General features: G+C 26.6%; 1 protein-coding gene and 1 long non-coding RNA gene across 2 annotated transcripts; one reads left to right on the top strand and one right to left on the bottom strand.

Moving 5' to 3' along the window:
• The first annotated feature begins 1211 nt into the window (after positions 1 to 1211).
• LOC140673007 (uncharacterized) lies at positions 1212 to 3477 on the top strand. The gene is made up of 3 exons (XR_012047982.1): positions 1212 to 2058; positions 2186 to 2677; positions 2954 to 3477. It is a non-coding gene; the product is annotated as an uncharacterized lncRNA (long non-coding RNA).
• A 527-nt stretch (positions 3478 to 4004) lies between these two features.
• Positions 4005 to 17998, bottom strand: LOC140673469 (uncharacterized). The gene is made up of 26 exons (XM_072906451.1): positions 17839 to 17998; positions 16553 to 16771; positions 16165 to 16274; positions 15810 to 15900; positions 15143 to 15328; positions 14789 to 14882; positions 14173 to 14275; positions 13887 to 13986; positions 13565 to 13671; positions 13390 to 13458; positions 12289 to 12457; positions 11723 to 11902; positions 11483 to 11648; positions 9369 to 9602; positions 8435 to 8607; positions 7919 to 8028; positions 7587 to 7677; positions 6806 to 6991; positions 6488 to 6584; positions 5838 to 5940; positions 5537 to 5636; positions 5197 to 5303; positions 5044 to 5112; positions 4607 to 4775; positions 4230 to 4409; positions 4005 to 4162 (listed from the first exon to the last, which is right to left on the bottom strand). The coding sequence occupies exons 2-26, from the start codon at positions 16704 to 16706 to the stop codon at positions 4005 to 4007; spliced, it is 3306 nt and encodes a 1101-aa protein (XP_072762552.1). The 5' UTR covers positions 16707 to 16771; positions 17839 to 17998.
• Positions 17999 to 19547: the final 1549 nt, after the last annotated feature.

The following is a 19547-nucleotide window of genomic DNA, read 5'->3' on the forward strand; positions in this document are numbered from 1 at the left end:
CAGCCTTTAACTAATCAACAAACTTAATTTATTATAATTTATTATAATTATTTCAGCTAGAATAAAGTTCAGTAGTAAGTATCGACAATCATTATCTTATAATTGCAACGCAATAATATCAGATGAGGATAAATTTTGTGTTTGCATTTATGTATCATTAATTTAATAAGTCCAGTTAACTAAGGAGTGTCTTTGAAAGAGACTGACGTTGAAAACATGATAATCAAACAAAATGTCAAATCAACACAAAAAAAATTGTTATGCAAAAGTATATTATATATATATTGCTAAAATATATATAATATTGTTTATATTTTCTTCAAAAATAATGTTATAATTTTTGAAAATTACGTTTATTAAAAATAAAGAAACACATTTAACATGTTCCCAAAATATTATAAATTAATTAAAAATAAAATATATTTATGTGTTAATAAAAGAAAAAATTGTATAATAAAATGTATAAATTTGTCTATTTCCAATCGCTGAAATTTTTTGATATATTTATTCGAGTTATTGATTAAATCTATGAATACGAGTTCTAGTATTATTAAAATTCGATAATCTAAAATACTTTGAATCAGATAGGTATATTAGCTGCTTATTATATTCTACTGCGTATATATTCTGGTTTGTTTACTTAATTGTTAAATATTTCCGTTAAAATAATATGTTATGCATGTAATAATATTATATTTAATAATATTATAACAATTAATAACAATAGTGAAACCTTATGTAAAAATCACACGCTTAAACTAATTGTAATATTGTTAACTAGTGTTCAAAATTTGCAATAAAATATGTTATAAAATTTTAATTTATGTAAATACTGTCCATTATCTAATTCTCTGATGTAATAGTTCATTGAAACACCACTCAAATATTTAAAATGTAATTGTAAGTTTCTTAGACCAGATACATGTGCTATAACAAAGTTCCGCGGACTGACAAGAAAAATCTGAATATCTAATATTTATAGTTGTTTTCCAGTGCAAGAGTTATTAATTATTTTAGACACTCAGACTCTTATATCGTAAGAGGAGCAAACGATTGAGATTAATTACATTTTGAGTCGTGACTTGTCTGTCTCTTGATTTTAATTAAATTTTAAATGTATGTATATTTATATAGAAAAATATCGCGATTAAAACATAATTATTAAAACATAAATATTTCATATTTTATCTATTTATAATATGATTCAGAACTCTGAAGAAGAAATCAAGTGCGCGTCGTTGTAGTAATTAATACAAAAACGATCGAACGAGTTCTATTTTCATCAATATTTATTTTATTTTTCACAAAATTCGATTCTCTTTCATAAAAATATCTATTTCTTTTTTAAGTCACTAGCATCTTTGTTTTATAATTTTTCTCTATCTTTGAAAAATTATCATTCGTGATCGATCGTGATCAGTCGAGGGATGAAGACGAGGAGACGCAAGAAACACACTTGTGTGCCAGCACAAAAAATCATGTGACATCTGGAGCTTCGGAAGAGGAGGCGATTTGACGTAAAAACTATTTGTACATACATATGCCGTACGCATGGGAGTGATAACTCTACGATTCTTTATTTTCTTAACCTTTAAAATGCGTTTCTCATTTCGTTGTATTTTCTCACGAGTGATTTTCTTCTCAGCTATCACAACAGTATGTGCGAATAATTATTTCCAGACAGCTCGTTGATGTATCGCAATGACGTATATCGTTAATATATCGCAGGACATGTTTATTAAAGATTAATTAAACAAACGAACGTATCTATAGCTGTGTCGCAAATAAATTTTCGCAATGATAATAAAGAGAATGTATATAAAATGAGAGGAGATAATAAAAAATAATTAGAAAAATATTTACAAGTTTAATTATATAATTAATAAATATATAAAATGAAGAAACGATGGATGAATGATTGTGCGCAAATGTGTATAAGTTTTATAACTTTTCTTATTCTTAAATAATAAAAATAGTTGGAAAAGTTATGTTTACAAAACATCTAACAGAATGTATTTATATTACGTTGACATGATATTCAGGATTATCATAGAGATTGTAGGTTTTCATAAAAATTGCTTTACCATTAAAAATATGTATCTTCAACACACTATATTACAATAGATATTTGGAAAATGATTATTATAATTGTTAGTACTCGATGATGATCATTTTTCGTTTTCAGACATTAAACATCTCCTGAGCAATCCTAATCAAAGGCCTCTCCGAATCTGAACATTTTGAAATCATCGAAGAACATAGTACTAGTTTCCATCTTTGAGAACATCTGAGACCTGACGATATTTTTGATGAGGACACCCGAGACCAGGCCCAACTCGATGTTTGTCTTCGCGATCATCGACTTCATCGATCATTTATCAAGCTGAACTTAGAGATCATTATCATCGGCCCGAATGACTCTCCGAGATGCATATCGACTAATCATTTGTGAAGACGGTCGGCTCGAAGTACGATTATCTTGTTGTAAATCAACGTAGCTCTTTTCAACCCCGATTTGCACAAACTGTAAGAGTTTTTTCAGCTAGATTTTATAATTCTACGGGTCATGGACTGTGTTGCTGTCAAACCGATTATTAATCTTGGAATATCTTCTTTCATCATGCGTCTCATAAACTCATCATGAATAGTTTCCTTGACCAAAAGTCGCTCTATACAAGTAAGTAGTAATAAAAATTATTTGAATTATTTTTTAGATAAAATTTACGTGATTATCTATATAGTTATATAAAAGTTCAATTTTTTTAAAATAGAAAAACAATTGCTGTTATTTAAAGATGTTTTGAAAATGAACGCAACATAAGGATAATTAATCTTGTTCTATACCGCGCAATTTCTAAATTTTGATTAAACAAAAATAATTAATTAACTAAATAAATTTTATTCGCAAAAATTAAGCGGATTTTAATTTTTCAAAATATTTTTTTATTTGCAGATACAAAATGATTCCCAACCAGATATGAACGTATGAAAAGTTTCGAAATAAATCAACTTTGCTCCTAAGAAACCTCCAGACTCGCAACAAACAAAATCAATTGTTTCGATTAAAATTAATATCAATTTTTTAAAACGCCTTATAGAAAGTCGGAAATTTGATCCTTAAGTACAACGAAAGAAAATACGAGTTGTTGAAATGGAAAAAAGATTAAAACGGCGATCGTGATCCACTAAGTCGTGTTCTTCACTCATTGAAACAGACTTGCATTACCCGCTGCACCCGATATATGTGATGTATGCATCTTCTTTGAAAGAAAATAAAAGAAGAAATCCTTTTGTCCGGTGCGAGACGATGTCAATTGCGTGCGATCTTTTTTCCAATAACGATAACAAGTAATCAGAGTAGTCGACGCGTGCGACAACCATAGCACGTGTCATTCTGAGAGAGACTAGATGAGAAGCGGATTTGAGAATGCGCGTGTGGATAAGATACTACCACCGCCGAATGGGCATGAGAAAAAAAGATAAAGAAAGAAAGAGAGAGAACGTTCACACGTGATGGCTACGAGAATTTATGAGCGCACAGCGACGAGGTGAAATTTTCTTCTAATTTTGTGAATTATTCAACGTAAAAATTGCAAGAAAAAGTTATAATTGCAAAAGATGTGTATATATATATATATATATATATATATATATATATATATATATATACATATATATATATATATCATATATATATATCATATGTGTATATATATATATAATCATTTTTTAAAAATTTTATCTTTAACGTAGTTGCTGCTATATATATATATATATATATATAGCAGCAATTACGTTAAAGATAAAATTTTTTAAAAATGATTCGAATCAGAGTTCAAGAGCACTATCCTACGGCGCAAGAAGACACGATGGAATTTGCATTTATTATCTGTGAATAATTCCGAGTAAGATTGAGTGATTGCATAATAATTTTCTTTCACTTTGACAATGTATCAAGTTCTTACACTCATATCGTATGCGTGTTAATTTTCATGCTGTTTTTATCAAATTGGGATGAATTTTATATGAACAGGGTGAGAAGGACGAAGAATTATATCGGCTCTTAATCGGACATTCTTTAAATACTCAACGGGTTCCAAATAAAAATTGTGCACCAAAGGAGCTACTATAGCCTTTAATTCCAGCATAGCGAATCGTTGACCTGCAATTCGAAATCTATTAAAAACTGTCGACACGAGGCAAAACAAAAAAAATTGCGATAAATTCACCTATGCAATTCCTCGGTCCTGCGCTGAACGGTATGTAGGAATATGGATGACGATTCCGTATTCTCTCGGGTAAGAATCTATCCGGGTCAAATACTTCTGGATTTGGCCAAAAATTAGGATCTCTGTGAGCTGCCCAGATATTAAGATGTAAGGTTGTTCCAGCAGGTATTACGTATGACTCTGAAAAGCGTATTATAACATTATAAAATATTAATATGTACAAATATAAGAATTCTTTTGAGAAATAAAATGTGCCTAATATTGTATTTTTTAAATGTTGAAGTAAATTAAACTTATTTTATATAAATTATAGTAATCTTCGTCTACTGTGATATATTTAAAAATATTGTATATGCGGCAAAAAAGTGATTAATTACGAAGTTTTACATCTTCCCCAGTTTCTCGTGATATTAAAAATACACTGGGATATAAACGTAGGGATTCCCTTAAACATCTCTCTAAATATGGTAAATTTTGCAACGCGTTCATTGTAAGTTTTCCTCCGTTCTCTTGCATCACAGTATCGACTTCAATTCTCACACGTTCCTGTATCATTGATAATAATTATAGTTAAATTATATTTCTTAATAATATTCTGATTTTTATATCCAGAGATATAAATAAATTCTTAATAAGTTAAAATAAATTTTTTCTATATATATTTTAAAAATGTAATTATTTAATTAAATTGAAATATAGAAATGGATATATATATATATATTCAAAAAATACATCGCAATGGAAGCTTGACATATATAGTATTATGAATAAAAATCTCAATTTAAATAATATCTTAATATAATGAGGAACTTACCTGAATATCTTTGTGTTCAGCTAATAGTAGTAAAGAAAACATTAAACCCGTCGCTGTAGTATCATGACCCTGTAATTAACGTCATATATATCATCATTCCTTAAATAATGTATACCAAAAATTTAAAAATTTAAAAAAATTATTGATACGTACCTCAAACATAAAGGTATCGACTTCCTCTCTGATGTCCAAATCAGTTAAAAAACCTTTTTGAGATTCTGCTATTAAAAGATCCAACAAGGCTAGCCGCTTTCTTCTAACTAAAACATAAAAAAGAAAACATAATAGCAATTTTGTTTTTGTATGTCGCGCTTTAATTATATAATAATGTTGTTGTTTGAAAATCAAACTCTATTACTAATAATAATAATTTAATTTTACAGCAGACACATGTTGCATCATTACGTGTGATTACGTATGTACGTTAGTACAAATACTTTTTTTTTAATTGCGCAAATAAACTTATTATATCAGAGGATGGTCGCTTACGTACTTCCAAGCACTTGGACATCATCTGTCTCTTTGTCACTTTCAAGATTTTTCAAATACTGACCATTGGTGCGTTCGTGATAAAGTTTTCTTTCCGCGATGATCTATACACGTACAAATACTGTATTACATTGTTAAAATGTTTTTTTTTTTAATTTAATAACAATAGCACATTGTACCGTATCATAAATATTAATATTTTTGATTAGTCATGTAATCTTGCAGTACGAAGATTATGAGATTTATTGTACTATTATACAAAAAAGAGAGATTAAAAAATTAAAATAACATGATTTAAAACGTACTTTTTCCGTAAATCCATGTAATATTTTCAAGACTTTTTCTTGTTTTCTTCCTGCTGGTGACAATTTGAATAAAAAATAGAAATAGAACCAGGGCCTGATCATTCTAAACCGTAATTCAATACGTTATATATAATTCCAAAACTAATAATTTTGTAATATAATATTGTAATATAGCCTTATTTAAAGCCATCACAAAATCTTATAAGCTTTATGTAATCATTAATTGCAGAGATTATAGATATTTATAAATATATTTTATATGAAAAAAATTTCTAAAATCTTGTAAAAACATTGTACTTTTGTTTTAATTATAGATTCTTTGATCAAAGATAGTTTATCTTCAGATTTTATTGTACAATTAATTTTTCTTATTTTTTAAATATTTTAATATTTTCAATATTTGCAACATTTGAAAAATTGCAAATTTTTATTTTGAAAAGAAACATTTTCGCGGAGAACACTACATTTTCATTGATAAATGGCAGCTTAAACAAATCGTTGTATTATATTAATTATTTACTTATATGTAATTATTACATAATTAATCTATTATTCAAAATAAATAGACATATTACAATCATAAAGCTAAAGAAGATCATAGATAGATAGATAGATATATTATATAATTAATTAATAGATCCATAAATTACCTATAAATTAATAGTTCGATTATGTCGTGAATTGCATCTCGATACTGTTGCTGGAACTCGCAGTGGAGTGTTTGCAGAGAGATTCCCATGGCAGTTTCTACAAGTGAATTTATTATATAAGATAATACAGACGAAGATTCGTAGAGCTCAATTTTTCACGGATACTTTTAAGTATAAAGTATCGAATATTATTTACCTTCAGTATCGATACTGTGTATAAAATCAAATTATCCTTCTAGTTTACACTATGATTATTATTTAGAGTGACATTTTTATACATAACACGAGACAATTACAAGAAGTTTACAGAAATCTTACCACATATCGCATTTAATGTATGTTCGCTAACAAATGAAAATAAATCTTTTACAACTATTCCTTCAGCATCCTTCAATGATTTTGTCATGCAATTGCCTTCTCTGATCAAGATATCAATAAACTGATTCAATATACTGAAATGGAATGCAGGCGTTAATATCTTTCGCCGTGTTTGCCACTTAGTGCCTAAAACAAAAACAATATAAAATTTGTGAAATAAACAATTATAAGTAAAATTATATAAAATTACTCTTTTTCTTTCCCATTTAATGTATAATTGAGCAATTCTTAAATAATATTAATTATTTTAAAATTATTTTTATTTATATCGCAAAGTTTCTTTTCATAATCTTTTAAACTTTCTTCTTATGAAATTTTTATGGTAAAAGAATTTGCAAGTATTCATTTGAATTTAATTATTATTATTTTGTAATTAAAATTTTATGAATTGAATGGCAGATAAAAATAGCTGTAATTTATTAAAAAGTTACATAATGGTGTTTGATTTAATTAATCTTAAAAATATATCTTTTTTAATTGAAACATTTATTAATTTTATTACTTGCTAATATATACTTGACGTGTATCAAGGTGAAATTATCTTTCATTATGATCTTATTGTTAGTTGAAAATTTCAAATTTGTTAGTTTTTATAACAAAAAAATTATAAATTTACTTAAGATAATATTCAAGTTTAGTAACATTTTATTACTATAACAGGTAATAGTAAAGTATTAATAATAAAGTACATGTATATGATAACGTCACTCTTTTACGTTACCTTTACTAGTGAGAAGACCTGTATTCAACCAAGGATGTATCAAATTATACGTATGACTTTTTTCAATGTGCTTGGTGCTACTTAGTATCGTCTGAAATCACCGAAAACACATTAAAAAAGAAACATCGGTTTATTATATACGCAATTGGATACACAAATAATTTACTAATTGTATCTTAAATTTCTATTTAATCTTAGTTAAATATCGATATTTCCTCTTTTTATCTATTAGGAATCTTTTTTTACAAGTAAAAATCTTCTTGTGAAGCACAAGATTTCTAAATCTAGCTAAATCATAAAGTCTACAGAAAATAATCGAATTATTTTAGTACCTCCAAATCATCCGGATGACGGATAGACACAATAGGTATGTAGCCAGCCCAGGTTTTTACAATGGGATAATACTCATTAGGTATTCTAAGGAACAGCTTCCATTGTTCCTCTGAAAAATATGTTATATAATTTATGTTATATTGATATATTAAATATATTACATATAAATATCGATACAATAATTTTTGAAGGATTAACATCATTATTTTTACTGTTATTTTATCTGTACTTAGATACGTTAAAAACAGATCATATTGAATTATCACTATAATTATAATTAATAAAATAGATCGCAAATATTATTATAAAGAGAAGTGTTAAAATGAGTAGTATGTTTGCAATAATGTTAATAGGTATACATTTTAAAACGGGGGATTAAAGAGTGACGTAGGAGTGTGTAAACGCAATAGATAAATCATTTTCAGAGGATTGTGAATTTAACTTTTTATGCTTGTATGTGTGCGTGAATAATGAGTAGTCAATTAATGTAAAGAAATTAAAAATTTTCTACTTGCCTGCTGAAATATGGACTTGCAAGGCATTGCCAAGAATCGGAAGGCCCGGTGGTCCCGGTATAAGATTAATAAGTCGCCCGTTTCTTCCATGATGCACGTAATAATTATACATCAAGAAAATAATAACGGACAATAACAATATGGTGATAAACATTGTGTCTTGAAGTGATGTTCTTGTTTAATTAAATTTTATATTCTTCAGTTTCCTGTTTCCTTGATCCTTGGATTACAGTAAATGATATTTGTTTCATGACAAAATTAATAATTGCTTAATATTCGAAATATAATAATCGTAAACGGAGAAAGAGAGAGAGAGAGAGAGAAGAATCATTGAAATATGTTAAGTGTTATATTTTTTACACATCTTTTACATATATTTTTCCATATGTTAATTTTTATATCTTTTACAATTTATAACTTTAAAATGTAAAAAATATAATAAAGTTTATTATCAAGTTTATATCAAGGATCTGAACCAAATCGAAAACCGATAACTGTTGCACAACTGGTTTTTTAATCGAAAATAAACCATAAACCGTACTGAAATTCTGTTAAATTTATAACACTGAAACCATAACCGGAGTGTTAAATTATTTTCTATTTACGACTATTTACCACCCGTTTTCGGTTCTTGCAATTTATTTACAAAATATTTTTATATTACAATTCTTTATTTACTATATTTAAAAAAAAAGCACGTAAAATCGAAATTAATTGTTGTTTCTTTTTCGTAATGTCAACTAATTCTGTTCTGTACGTACTGTCTTTATTCTGTATCATGAACAGCTGTCATTGAAAATTAAATAAAAAAATTTTGTTAAATGTTATATATATATATATAACTGAATTTATGCCATAAATATTTTAAATCGTCAAGTTTTACATAATATAGTGTATACTTGTTATTATTTTGGCGCAACGAAAGAAAGATTACTCTTCCCCTTCTAGTTGACATCCCTGCGTCCCGTTGCGTAGAGATGGAAGGTATATTAGCGTGATGCCATCGTCACTTTCATTCAGATCGATTTTGACGGACGTAACACGTGTCAGACTTTGACGTATCACGGACTCACGCTCGGTCAAGGTCACCTCAAAGTCAATTACGCCACACGCAATGACACACGTTAATAATTTCTCGTATGCGTGTGTATTATACATACGCATTATACTACGCGATAAAACTTAACGCGTTATAAAATACAAAACGATTCCGATCGATATTAAGGCAGTAAATAAATCGCGGTTATATATAGTACGCATAGTACAAAGAAGCGCGTAAAATATATTAATCGACACACTCTCTCTCTCTCTCTCTCTCTCTTTTCGCCACGATATTATATACGCATTTTACTACGCGATAAATCTTGCGCGTTAAAATACGTCTAAAGCAATTCCAAAATACGTAAATAAAATAACAATATGTCATTTGGCCTTGGCGACGTATAGCGCGTTAATGTTTACATTCTCGGGTTCATATTATTATATACTATCTGTTACCTGATGATAAATTCTTTGATACGACAGTCAATTAAAACACTATTTAAACATTTAAAATATATTTGCAAATCTCTTCAAACAGATAGACAGACTGGTACTTGTTGTGCGAACAAATCTTCGCAAACTGATAAATGCAAATGTGCAGCTTATATTTATAACGTTCTACAACTCAAGGGCGCATGAATAATCAAAGTCTAATTTTATCATTCTTGAGAAATAAGTTGATTAATTCCATTATTAATTCTATGATGATTGAAGATCAAATAACATATTGTGTATTTACCTGAGAAAGGAAAAATAATTGTGGAATTATATGAAAATGTAATATGATCCGAGATTTCAAGTATTGATTTAAAATAGCGATTATTTTCATTTAAATAAACCTTTTCAAAAACGAAATTTCACAACATTGATATTAACAATATAAAAAGCGAAATATTTTATTTGCTTTTAACTAATTTTCACGAGAAAAATGTATGTAGTCGAACATTTTAGCTCTTCAGCAAATCGATGGTTTAGTAAATAAAAGCGTAAATAATCCGCGCATATAATAATTTATTACGGCAAATTATTTTCAAAAAAGCTCGTTTCTATTCTTGAATTGAATTTATGTTAATACTATATTGTTCTCGGGTCAGTAGCCTATTTCGAGAGTGATTATCATTAATCTATATATATAATTAAATCTATTATAAATCTAATCAGTTATTAAAATTTAATAATCAAAAATATTCCAAACTAAATGCTGGTTGTGTATAAATTCTTCAGAATCATATTTTGTTTTGTTATTCGTTGCTTGAGACTCACCTTTGTCTCTTAATTTTAATTAAATTTTATACTTTCATTGCAAAAGTATGGAGAGATGAGATCATCGAAAAATAAATATTTTATATTTTATATAATCTTAAATATTTTTTATTTTTATATTTTATCTACTCGCGATGTTATTCAAAATTCTCAAAAAATACTGTTTATGCATTGTTGTAATAATTAACATGAAAAAGAACGATCAATTTCTGTTTTCAATCTGTAATAATTATGTTTCTCACAAAATCCGACTCTCTTTTAGAAATATCTTTTCTTTGTATTCCTTTTCCTAGTAAATCTTTTTACTCTCTGTTATCAACTGTTACCAATCGTACATTGGCAAAAAAATGGAGACATTATGCGTTTTATTCAAAATTGAATTGATATTTATCTTAACTCTCGATAACTATAGTATAGTTTGTTATCATTTGCTCATAAGATTCTTATTAACCAAGGCAGATTGAAAGCATATAATTATCATTTTAATGATTTACTTTCTCATGATTCTCAAAGTGCTTTATGTTTGAAATATCACCGTCCAATTGACGCTCGAAAAATAAGGGAGAGGATATGCGAGGAATATATACGTGTATTTCAAGACAAAAAACCACGTAACATGTTTACATAAACAATGTATATCTCCTTGATAATATTAAACGCATGATATGCGTAATAATTATTTTTCATTTTTACAATTAATCAAATTCTTATACTTATATGATATCCGTGTTAATTTTAAACGGCTATTTGTGATTAATTGGGATAAATTTTATATACAACGGACGAGAAGGACAAAGTAGTAAATCGGCCTTTAACTGTAGATTTTTTAAGTAATCTACAGGTTCCAAGTAAAAATTGTGCACCAAAGATGCTATTGTAGCCTTCAACTCGAGCAGAGCGAATCGTTGACCTATCATGAAATTCAAAGTTTATCGACACTATTAAGAATTATCGATACGAGCAGAAAGGAAAATAACAATTCACCTATACAATTCCTCGGTCCTGCGCTGAACGGTATATAAGAATATGGATGACGATTCTGTATTCTCTCCGGCAAGAATCTATCCGGATCGAATACTTCTGGATTTGGCCAAAAATTGGGATCTCGGTGAACTCCGTAGATATGAAGATGTATGTTCGTTCCAGCAGGTATGACATATGAGTCTGAAAGACGTATTATAATTACAGAATATTGAAATTTACCTAAATGAAGATTTTTTTTAAGAAAATGTACATAATATTATATTTTTAAAATGTTAAAGCATTTAAACTTATTTTATATTCGATAATATATACTTCGTGTATGTAACAATATGCAACAAAACATGGATTACATAATTTTATATGAATTTTGTATGAATCTGAATCATATAATAAAATTACAAAATATTGAAATTTACAAAAATATAAAATTAAAAAAAAATTAAAGATACAAAATATTGGTATTTTTAAAATCTTAAAGCAATTAAATTTATTTTACGTTTGAATATTTATACTTCGTGTAATGTTACATGTTCAAAAATATATAGAGCAAAAAAGTAATGCATTACGTAATTTTACATCTTCGGCAGCTTTTCGATATATGAAAAACACGCTGGGATACAAACGTAACGCTTCCTTTAAACATCTCTCTAAGTATAATAAATTTTGCAACGCTCTCATCGTTAGTTTCCCTCCGTTCTCTTGCATCACGGTATTGATTTCAACCCTTACACGTTCCTGTATCACCGATGACATTTAAAGTGTATTGTTTAATATTCTGGTTTTTATGTACGTACATACAAATAAATTCTTAATGAAATCAATAATTCTTAATAAAATCAAATAAAATTTTTTATATTTATTTTAAAAATACTTTTTTTCGATATATATGTAGAAAGTAAAGTAAAGAGTGCCTCAAAATTAAATATTAAAACTTTAGGACCGTGAAAGATAAATTAAGAAAAGAAGTTTTTCAATGATTTGCTCGTTATTGCTTCGTTTTGAAGAAATTAGCAAAAACCCATGTTGGGATGTTTAACGAAATTGGAATATCTGGCATATTGTGGCAGATGGTAATTAATTATTCGTTTGTTTCTGATAAACAACTGTAATTAATTTATAATAGAAAGGCAAAAATATAAACATAAAGTAAATATAAATTAAAGTAAGCAGGTTACAATAAAGGGCAGTCTAATCAATGATATTCAATATTCCTCTCTAAGGTCAACTGTGATTGGTTAATTTCTTGTAGTCTACGTAGAAAACTCTGCGGTATCGCGTATATGTATATTATAATCCTCTAACTTTATTTTAGAAAGATTTTAATTTACTCTCTTTTTTAATCTTAATGTTTTATTACTTTTATTTTTTGGTATTTTTTGATAAACATAATAATTGTAGTATTGTTCTATATTTTTGGTGAAATCTTTCCTTTTTTTTTAGCTTCTTCCAAAACGAAGCAAAACCGAGCGATATTCTGTAGGAGTTTTTTTTCATAGTTTATCAATCTCCTATATGCATTCGAACAAGGCATTTGGTATATGGAATATATATATTGCAACAAAAACTTGATATCTGTACTATAGATCTGCACTATAATTATCCGTACAATACTTTGAATATAAATTGTAATTTAAATAATACATTGCAATAATATTGAAAAAAAGTACCTGAATATCTTTGTGTTCAGCTAATAGTAATAAAGCAAACATCATATTTCTCGCTGTAGTATCGTAACCCTGTAATTATCGTCATTAATTATTGTATTATTGTATTATGTATAACGTAATACAATTATACATGCTTAAATACACTAAACAAAAAAAAAAGATTACTGATACGTACTTCAAACATAAAAGTATCGACTTCTTCTCTAATGTCTAAATCAGTTAATAAACCTTCTCGAGATGCCGCTATTAAAAGGTCCAACATAGCCAGCCGCTTTTTTTTAACTTTTTAGAAACATAAACAGCAAATTAGTTCAATCTCATTTTTGCATTCTTTAATTAAAATTATTCTTGTATAAGGGTCAAACTCTATTAGAAATAATAATGATTTAATTTTACGACAGACATAAGCTATATCATTACGCGAGATTACGTATGTTTACTACAATAATTTTAAATTACGCAAACAAGCTTAAATTAGAAGCTGATTTCTTACATACTTCCAAACACTTCGACATCATCTATCTTTTTGTCACTTTCAAGATTTTTCAAGTATCGACCATTGGTGCGCTCGTGATAAAGTTTTCTTTCCGCTATGATCTAGACATACAAGTACGGTATTAATTTTTTGTACTTAATAACAATAGCATAATACTAACAGCATAATGTGCTATTAATATTTTTGATTAATCATGTAATTCTACGGTACGAAGATTATAAGGTTTCTTGTAATATTACGCAAAAAAAAGAGTTTAAAAAATTGAAATAACATGATTTAGAACGTACTTTTTCCGTAAATCCATGCAATATTTTCAAGATTTTTTTTTGCTTTCTTCCTTGTGGCGATAACGAGAATAACAAATTGTTATAGAACCAAGGCCTATAAGCTCTAAAACGTAATTCAATAAAACTATATAATTTTTAAAAATGATGTAATTTTGTAACAGCTTTATTTAAAGTTAGCATAAATATTTAAAGTAAACTATAAGTGATTATAGAGAATATAAATAAAATTTATCTGTGTTACGAAAATATGTAGAATCTCCTAAAACATTAGCCATTTGTTTTAGCTAAATTAGATTAAAATAGATTCTTTGATGTAAATGTAATTTCTCTATAAATTTTATTGCTAAATTTATTTTTCCTTACTATTTAATATTTTAATATTTTCAATATTTTAAACATTTTAAAGATTACTAACAATATTTTGACATTAAACATTTAGCACGTACAATATTTTGACACTAATTGTTTATATTAATTGTTTATACTAATTGTAGCTGCACATGACTATTAAATTATTAATTTATTTTTTAAATTACATTTATATAATCGTATACATTTTCATAACATAAAGAAAAGATTATAGAGATCATACAATTATTTACTAAACATAAATTACCTATAAATTATCAGTTCGCTAATGTTGTGAATCGCATTTCGATACTGTTGCTGGGCCTCGCCAAGGTTTTGCAGAGAGATGCCCATGGCAGTTTCTATGAGTGCATTGCGATTATATAAAATAAAAATATTATACAATCAAAAATTTCTTGTAATATTATATTTTATAGATAGCTATGAGTATAAAAAAAATCAAATACTATATATATATCTATCTTCATTGCAGCATTGATATTTTATATAGGAATAAACTATCTTTTTATCTGTAAGCTGCTATGGTTATTATGGAGATTATTATGAAGAATAAAATCTTTATAAATAAAACAAAACAATAAGAATTTTACAGCCATCTTACCGCATATCGCATTTAATGTATGCTCGCTAACAAACGATGATAAATCTTTTACAACTATTCCTCCAGCATCCTTCAACGATTTTGTCATGCAATTGCTCTCTTTAATTAAGATAACCGCAAACTGATTTAATATATTGAAATGAAATGTAGGTGTTAATATCTTTCGCCGTGTTTGCCACTTAGTGCCTAAAATCGGTATAACGTAAAATTATATAATAAAAAATTTTAATAATATTATATAAAATTACATTTTTTTCTTACTTTAATGTTCAATTGATCAATTTTTAAATAATGTATTAATTATCTTAAATTAATTTTTTTATCGCAACATTTATTTTTATAATCCTTTAAACTTTTTTTATAAAACTTTTACTAAAAGAATTGTTGAAACAAATATTAACGTAAATTTAATTGTTAGTTTGTCACTACAAAATTATCCATATCATAATAATTATCTATTATTATAATCTTTCTTTTTTAATTTCTTTTAAATTTATTAGTTTTTATAACAAAGAAGTTGTATAAGTTTATTATTTAATCGTATAAGATAATATTTAAGTCTAATTGTAATATCTTATTGTAAGATTTTCTGTGATGCAGACAGATCGATAACAGACTGTAATATTAAAGAGCATGTACGCTCTATATGTTAATTTCATTACGTTACCTGTGCTGGTAAGAAGACCCGTGCCCAACCAAGGAAGTAATATATCATACAAACGACTTTTCTCAATGTGCTTGGTGCTACTTAGTATCGTCTGAAAGTATCGAAAACATCTTAAGAAAGAACATCAGTTTATTGTGTCACTTTATCTTAGATACACAAATAATTTATTAATTATATCTCAAATTTTTATTTAATTTCGATCGAGTCAATGTTTGCTTCTTTTCATTTTTTAAAACTCTTTTTTTTTACAAGCAAAAATCTACTTATAAAACGCAAGATTTTTAAATCTAGTTAAATCATAATTTTATGTCTTCAAAAAAAAATAATCCACAAAAAATTAAATTTTTTGTATTACCTCCAGATCATCTGGATGACGGATAGACACAACAGGCATGAAGAAAGCCCAGAGTTTAAAAATAGGATAATAGTTATCAGTCCAATTAAGCAACAGTTTTATTAGTTCTTCTAAAAAATACATTGTCAATATATAAAATTGTTGAGGAATTAAGTTTGTCATTATTTTCATCGTTACTTTTATTCTGATATTGAAAACAGACTATAACTAGGAAAATGGATTGCAAATCGATATTGCAAAAAGTGCTAAGATGAATAATCTGTATGCAATAAATGTTAAAATAAATATTTCAAAGTAGAAGATTTGTGAATTTAACTTTTACTTGGGTGTGCACGAATGACGGATCGTTTGTCAATTAATGTCAATAAATTAGAAATTTTATACTTGCCTGCTGAAATTTGGACTTGCAATACAATGCCAAGAATCGGAAGACCTGGTGGTCCCGGTATGAGATTAATAAGTCGTCCATTTCTTCCATGATGCACATAATAATTACACACCAGTAAAATAAATATAAATAATAATAATATGGTAATAAACATTGTTTCCTGATGTGATAGTCTTGACCAGTTAAGCTTTATCTTTTTAACTTCTTGTTTCTATGGTCCTTGGATTGCACGTGTGAAAAAATAAATGATATTTGTTTTACGACAAAACTGTCATATTTGCCTTGTCTGAGAGACAGAAAGAGAGAGAGAGAGAGAGAGAGAGAGAGAGAGAGAGAGAGAGAGAGAGAGAGAGAGAGAGTATATGTGTGTGTGTGTGTGTGTGTGTGTGTGTGTGTGTATTGAAGTCAAAGATAATATCATTGAAATACCTTAATTCTATATATTTTATGTAATTAATAATTTTGAAGAGTTATAAATAATATGATAACTTTATCTATTATAATGAAAAATATATTGGGGTAAATCAAATAAAAAAATTTGTATCTTTTATTGTTTCTAATTATGTTTCTATTTATGATATTTAATTTCTTAAGATTCTAAAATAAGATTGCAAATTCTGATCAGTGCTTCATAAATAGTATCAAAATTAGGTCGAGTATTATATTTATCTTATTATCTATAAAATTTTTCAGTTATTTTAACATTGTTATAATTTTATTTACTTTATAATTGTATAAAAAGAAATGCTTTTTAAGTGATCGCATCATAATATCCTTTTAAGTTTAATTTAAAATTTAGTTCTGTGCAATTGTGCGTATGTACTTTAAATTTAAAAATATATTTCTATTACTAAGCAAAGATAGAATTGTTTTGTAATAAACGAAACTATTAATTAAGCATTCGCACACTTTCGTAATCAAAAAATTAATTTGAAAATTTTATGTGATTTTTATCAAATTTATTATCATGTTACACACATAAACATATTGTGTTTCCATATACTTAATACATGTACAAATTATATAATTATGACAATTGTTTCATAGCATTTCTCCCTTTGTTTATCTAACTGTTAAAGATTTGTGCAAAAAGAATATAATACATTTAGTAAGATTATAACAATATAATTATAATAATCAAACAAAGTTAACAATTTGTGTTATTAGAAAAAAAATTATGTATAAAAATCATGCACTTGCACGAATTATATTATTAATCCTAGTTCAAATATTGCAGTAAAATGTTATAAAGTTCTATTTTACATAAATAAGTATTACTCAATTACCTGATAAATTCTCTGAAGCGACGTTCAATTGAGACATCACTCAAATGTTTAAAATGTATTAAATGAATTGCAAATCTTTTCAAGCAGATACATGTGCTAGTAAAACAAATCTCTGTAAACTGATAATGCACATCTGAAGCATACACTTATAATATCTCTTGCTCAAGAGCGTATTAATAATAATCAGAATCTCATACTTGAGAGGCAAATTGAATAATCCCATTTTGATTAAAGGCCATAGAACGCATTTGATAAATGTACTTACAATCGGATTTTTTCACTTTTATATATGTTATAGAGGCTACATTTTTAAATTACACTTCGTTTGAATTTTGTGGCGTCTGTTTATTTATAAAATATATAATTTTGAAATAATATTTTTAACAAAAGAAATTTAGTCTCAATGATTTTAACCTTGAGGTATGTTTTTAAAATTATTTATAAAATAAATGTATCAATAATCTTAACCTTGACATATGTTTTCAAAATTTTATATAAAATAAATGTGTAGACAAGAAAAAGGCTCTACATCCCTCCCTGTATCCTCTATCGCAAAAAATATCATTCTTCAACCTGTTTCTCTCTCTCTGTTTTTAATATTAAAATCATACATTCTTATGCATATTTTTATTTGGGAAGATAAAAATTGTGAAACTATTTAAAATAGTAATTGTAGAACTATTAATTTAAAATAGTAATTGTTATTGTTTAAAATCTTTTTCAAAATAAAAATATTAACATTAAAATTAAAAATACATAACACACATATGTTACAAACACAATTTTATTTTTTTTAACCAATTTTTATTTTCATAGAAAAGTGTATATTGTCGAACGCTTCATTAATTTGAAGATTTAGTATATAAAAATCAGTCTAGAACGTGCATTGGGCAGTTTAGTATCTCACTTCGAATTACCCTTAGAAAAATCCGCGAACAATACTCGTTTGTGTTGTTATTTTTAAATATTCTATTTTAATAGAAGTAACATTTCTTATTCTTATTTAAATAACATATTCAAAATTTATTAAAATAAGAAAAATACACTTGTGTCACTTTCTTTGTCAAAAACTTCATCTCTCCTTTCTTTAACAAATTATAGACTTTTACTTAATAAGCGTATACGAGTTTGATACAATAAGTAGTACGAGAACAATAAAATTTTGATTTTTATAAATTATTTTCTTTTGTCTAATCAACAGACTTAATTTATCAACATTGCTCTGTGCTCATTTAAACCAGAACAAAATTTACTGGTTATATCGACAATCATTATCTTACAATAGCAACAAAATTATAGCATAATATCATATAAGAGTACGAGGATCTTATTTAATGTTTATTAAGATAAGTTCGCATTTGCTCTTATATATGATTAATCTAATAAGTCAAGTTGGTGTCATTAAAAAAGACTGACATTGAAAACGATACGATAATAAAACAAAATGTCAAGTCAGCGTCAAAAAAATTGTTGTGTAAAAGTGTAGTGTTAAAATGTATATAATATTGTTTAAATCTGCTTTTCTTTCTGCAAAAATAATATTATAACTTTTAAAATTGTATTTATTAAAAATAAAAAAATACAAGCACTCTAAAATTTTATATTTTTTATTTAACATTATTACCTCACGTTGTTTTTAAAATATTAAAAATTTTATACAATGAGGATATAAAATTTATATACAATATTTATAAAGAATATATTTAAAT

This window comes from Anoplolepis gracilipes, chromosome 14 (genome assembly GCF_047496725.1).
Source record: "Anoplolepis gracilipes chromosome 14, ASM4749672v1, whole genome shotgun sequence".
In the NCBI taxonomy this organism is placed as follows: Eukaryota; Metazoa; Arthropoda; class Insecta; order Hymenoptera; family Formicidae; genus Anoplolepis; species Anoplolepis gracilipes.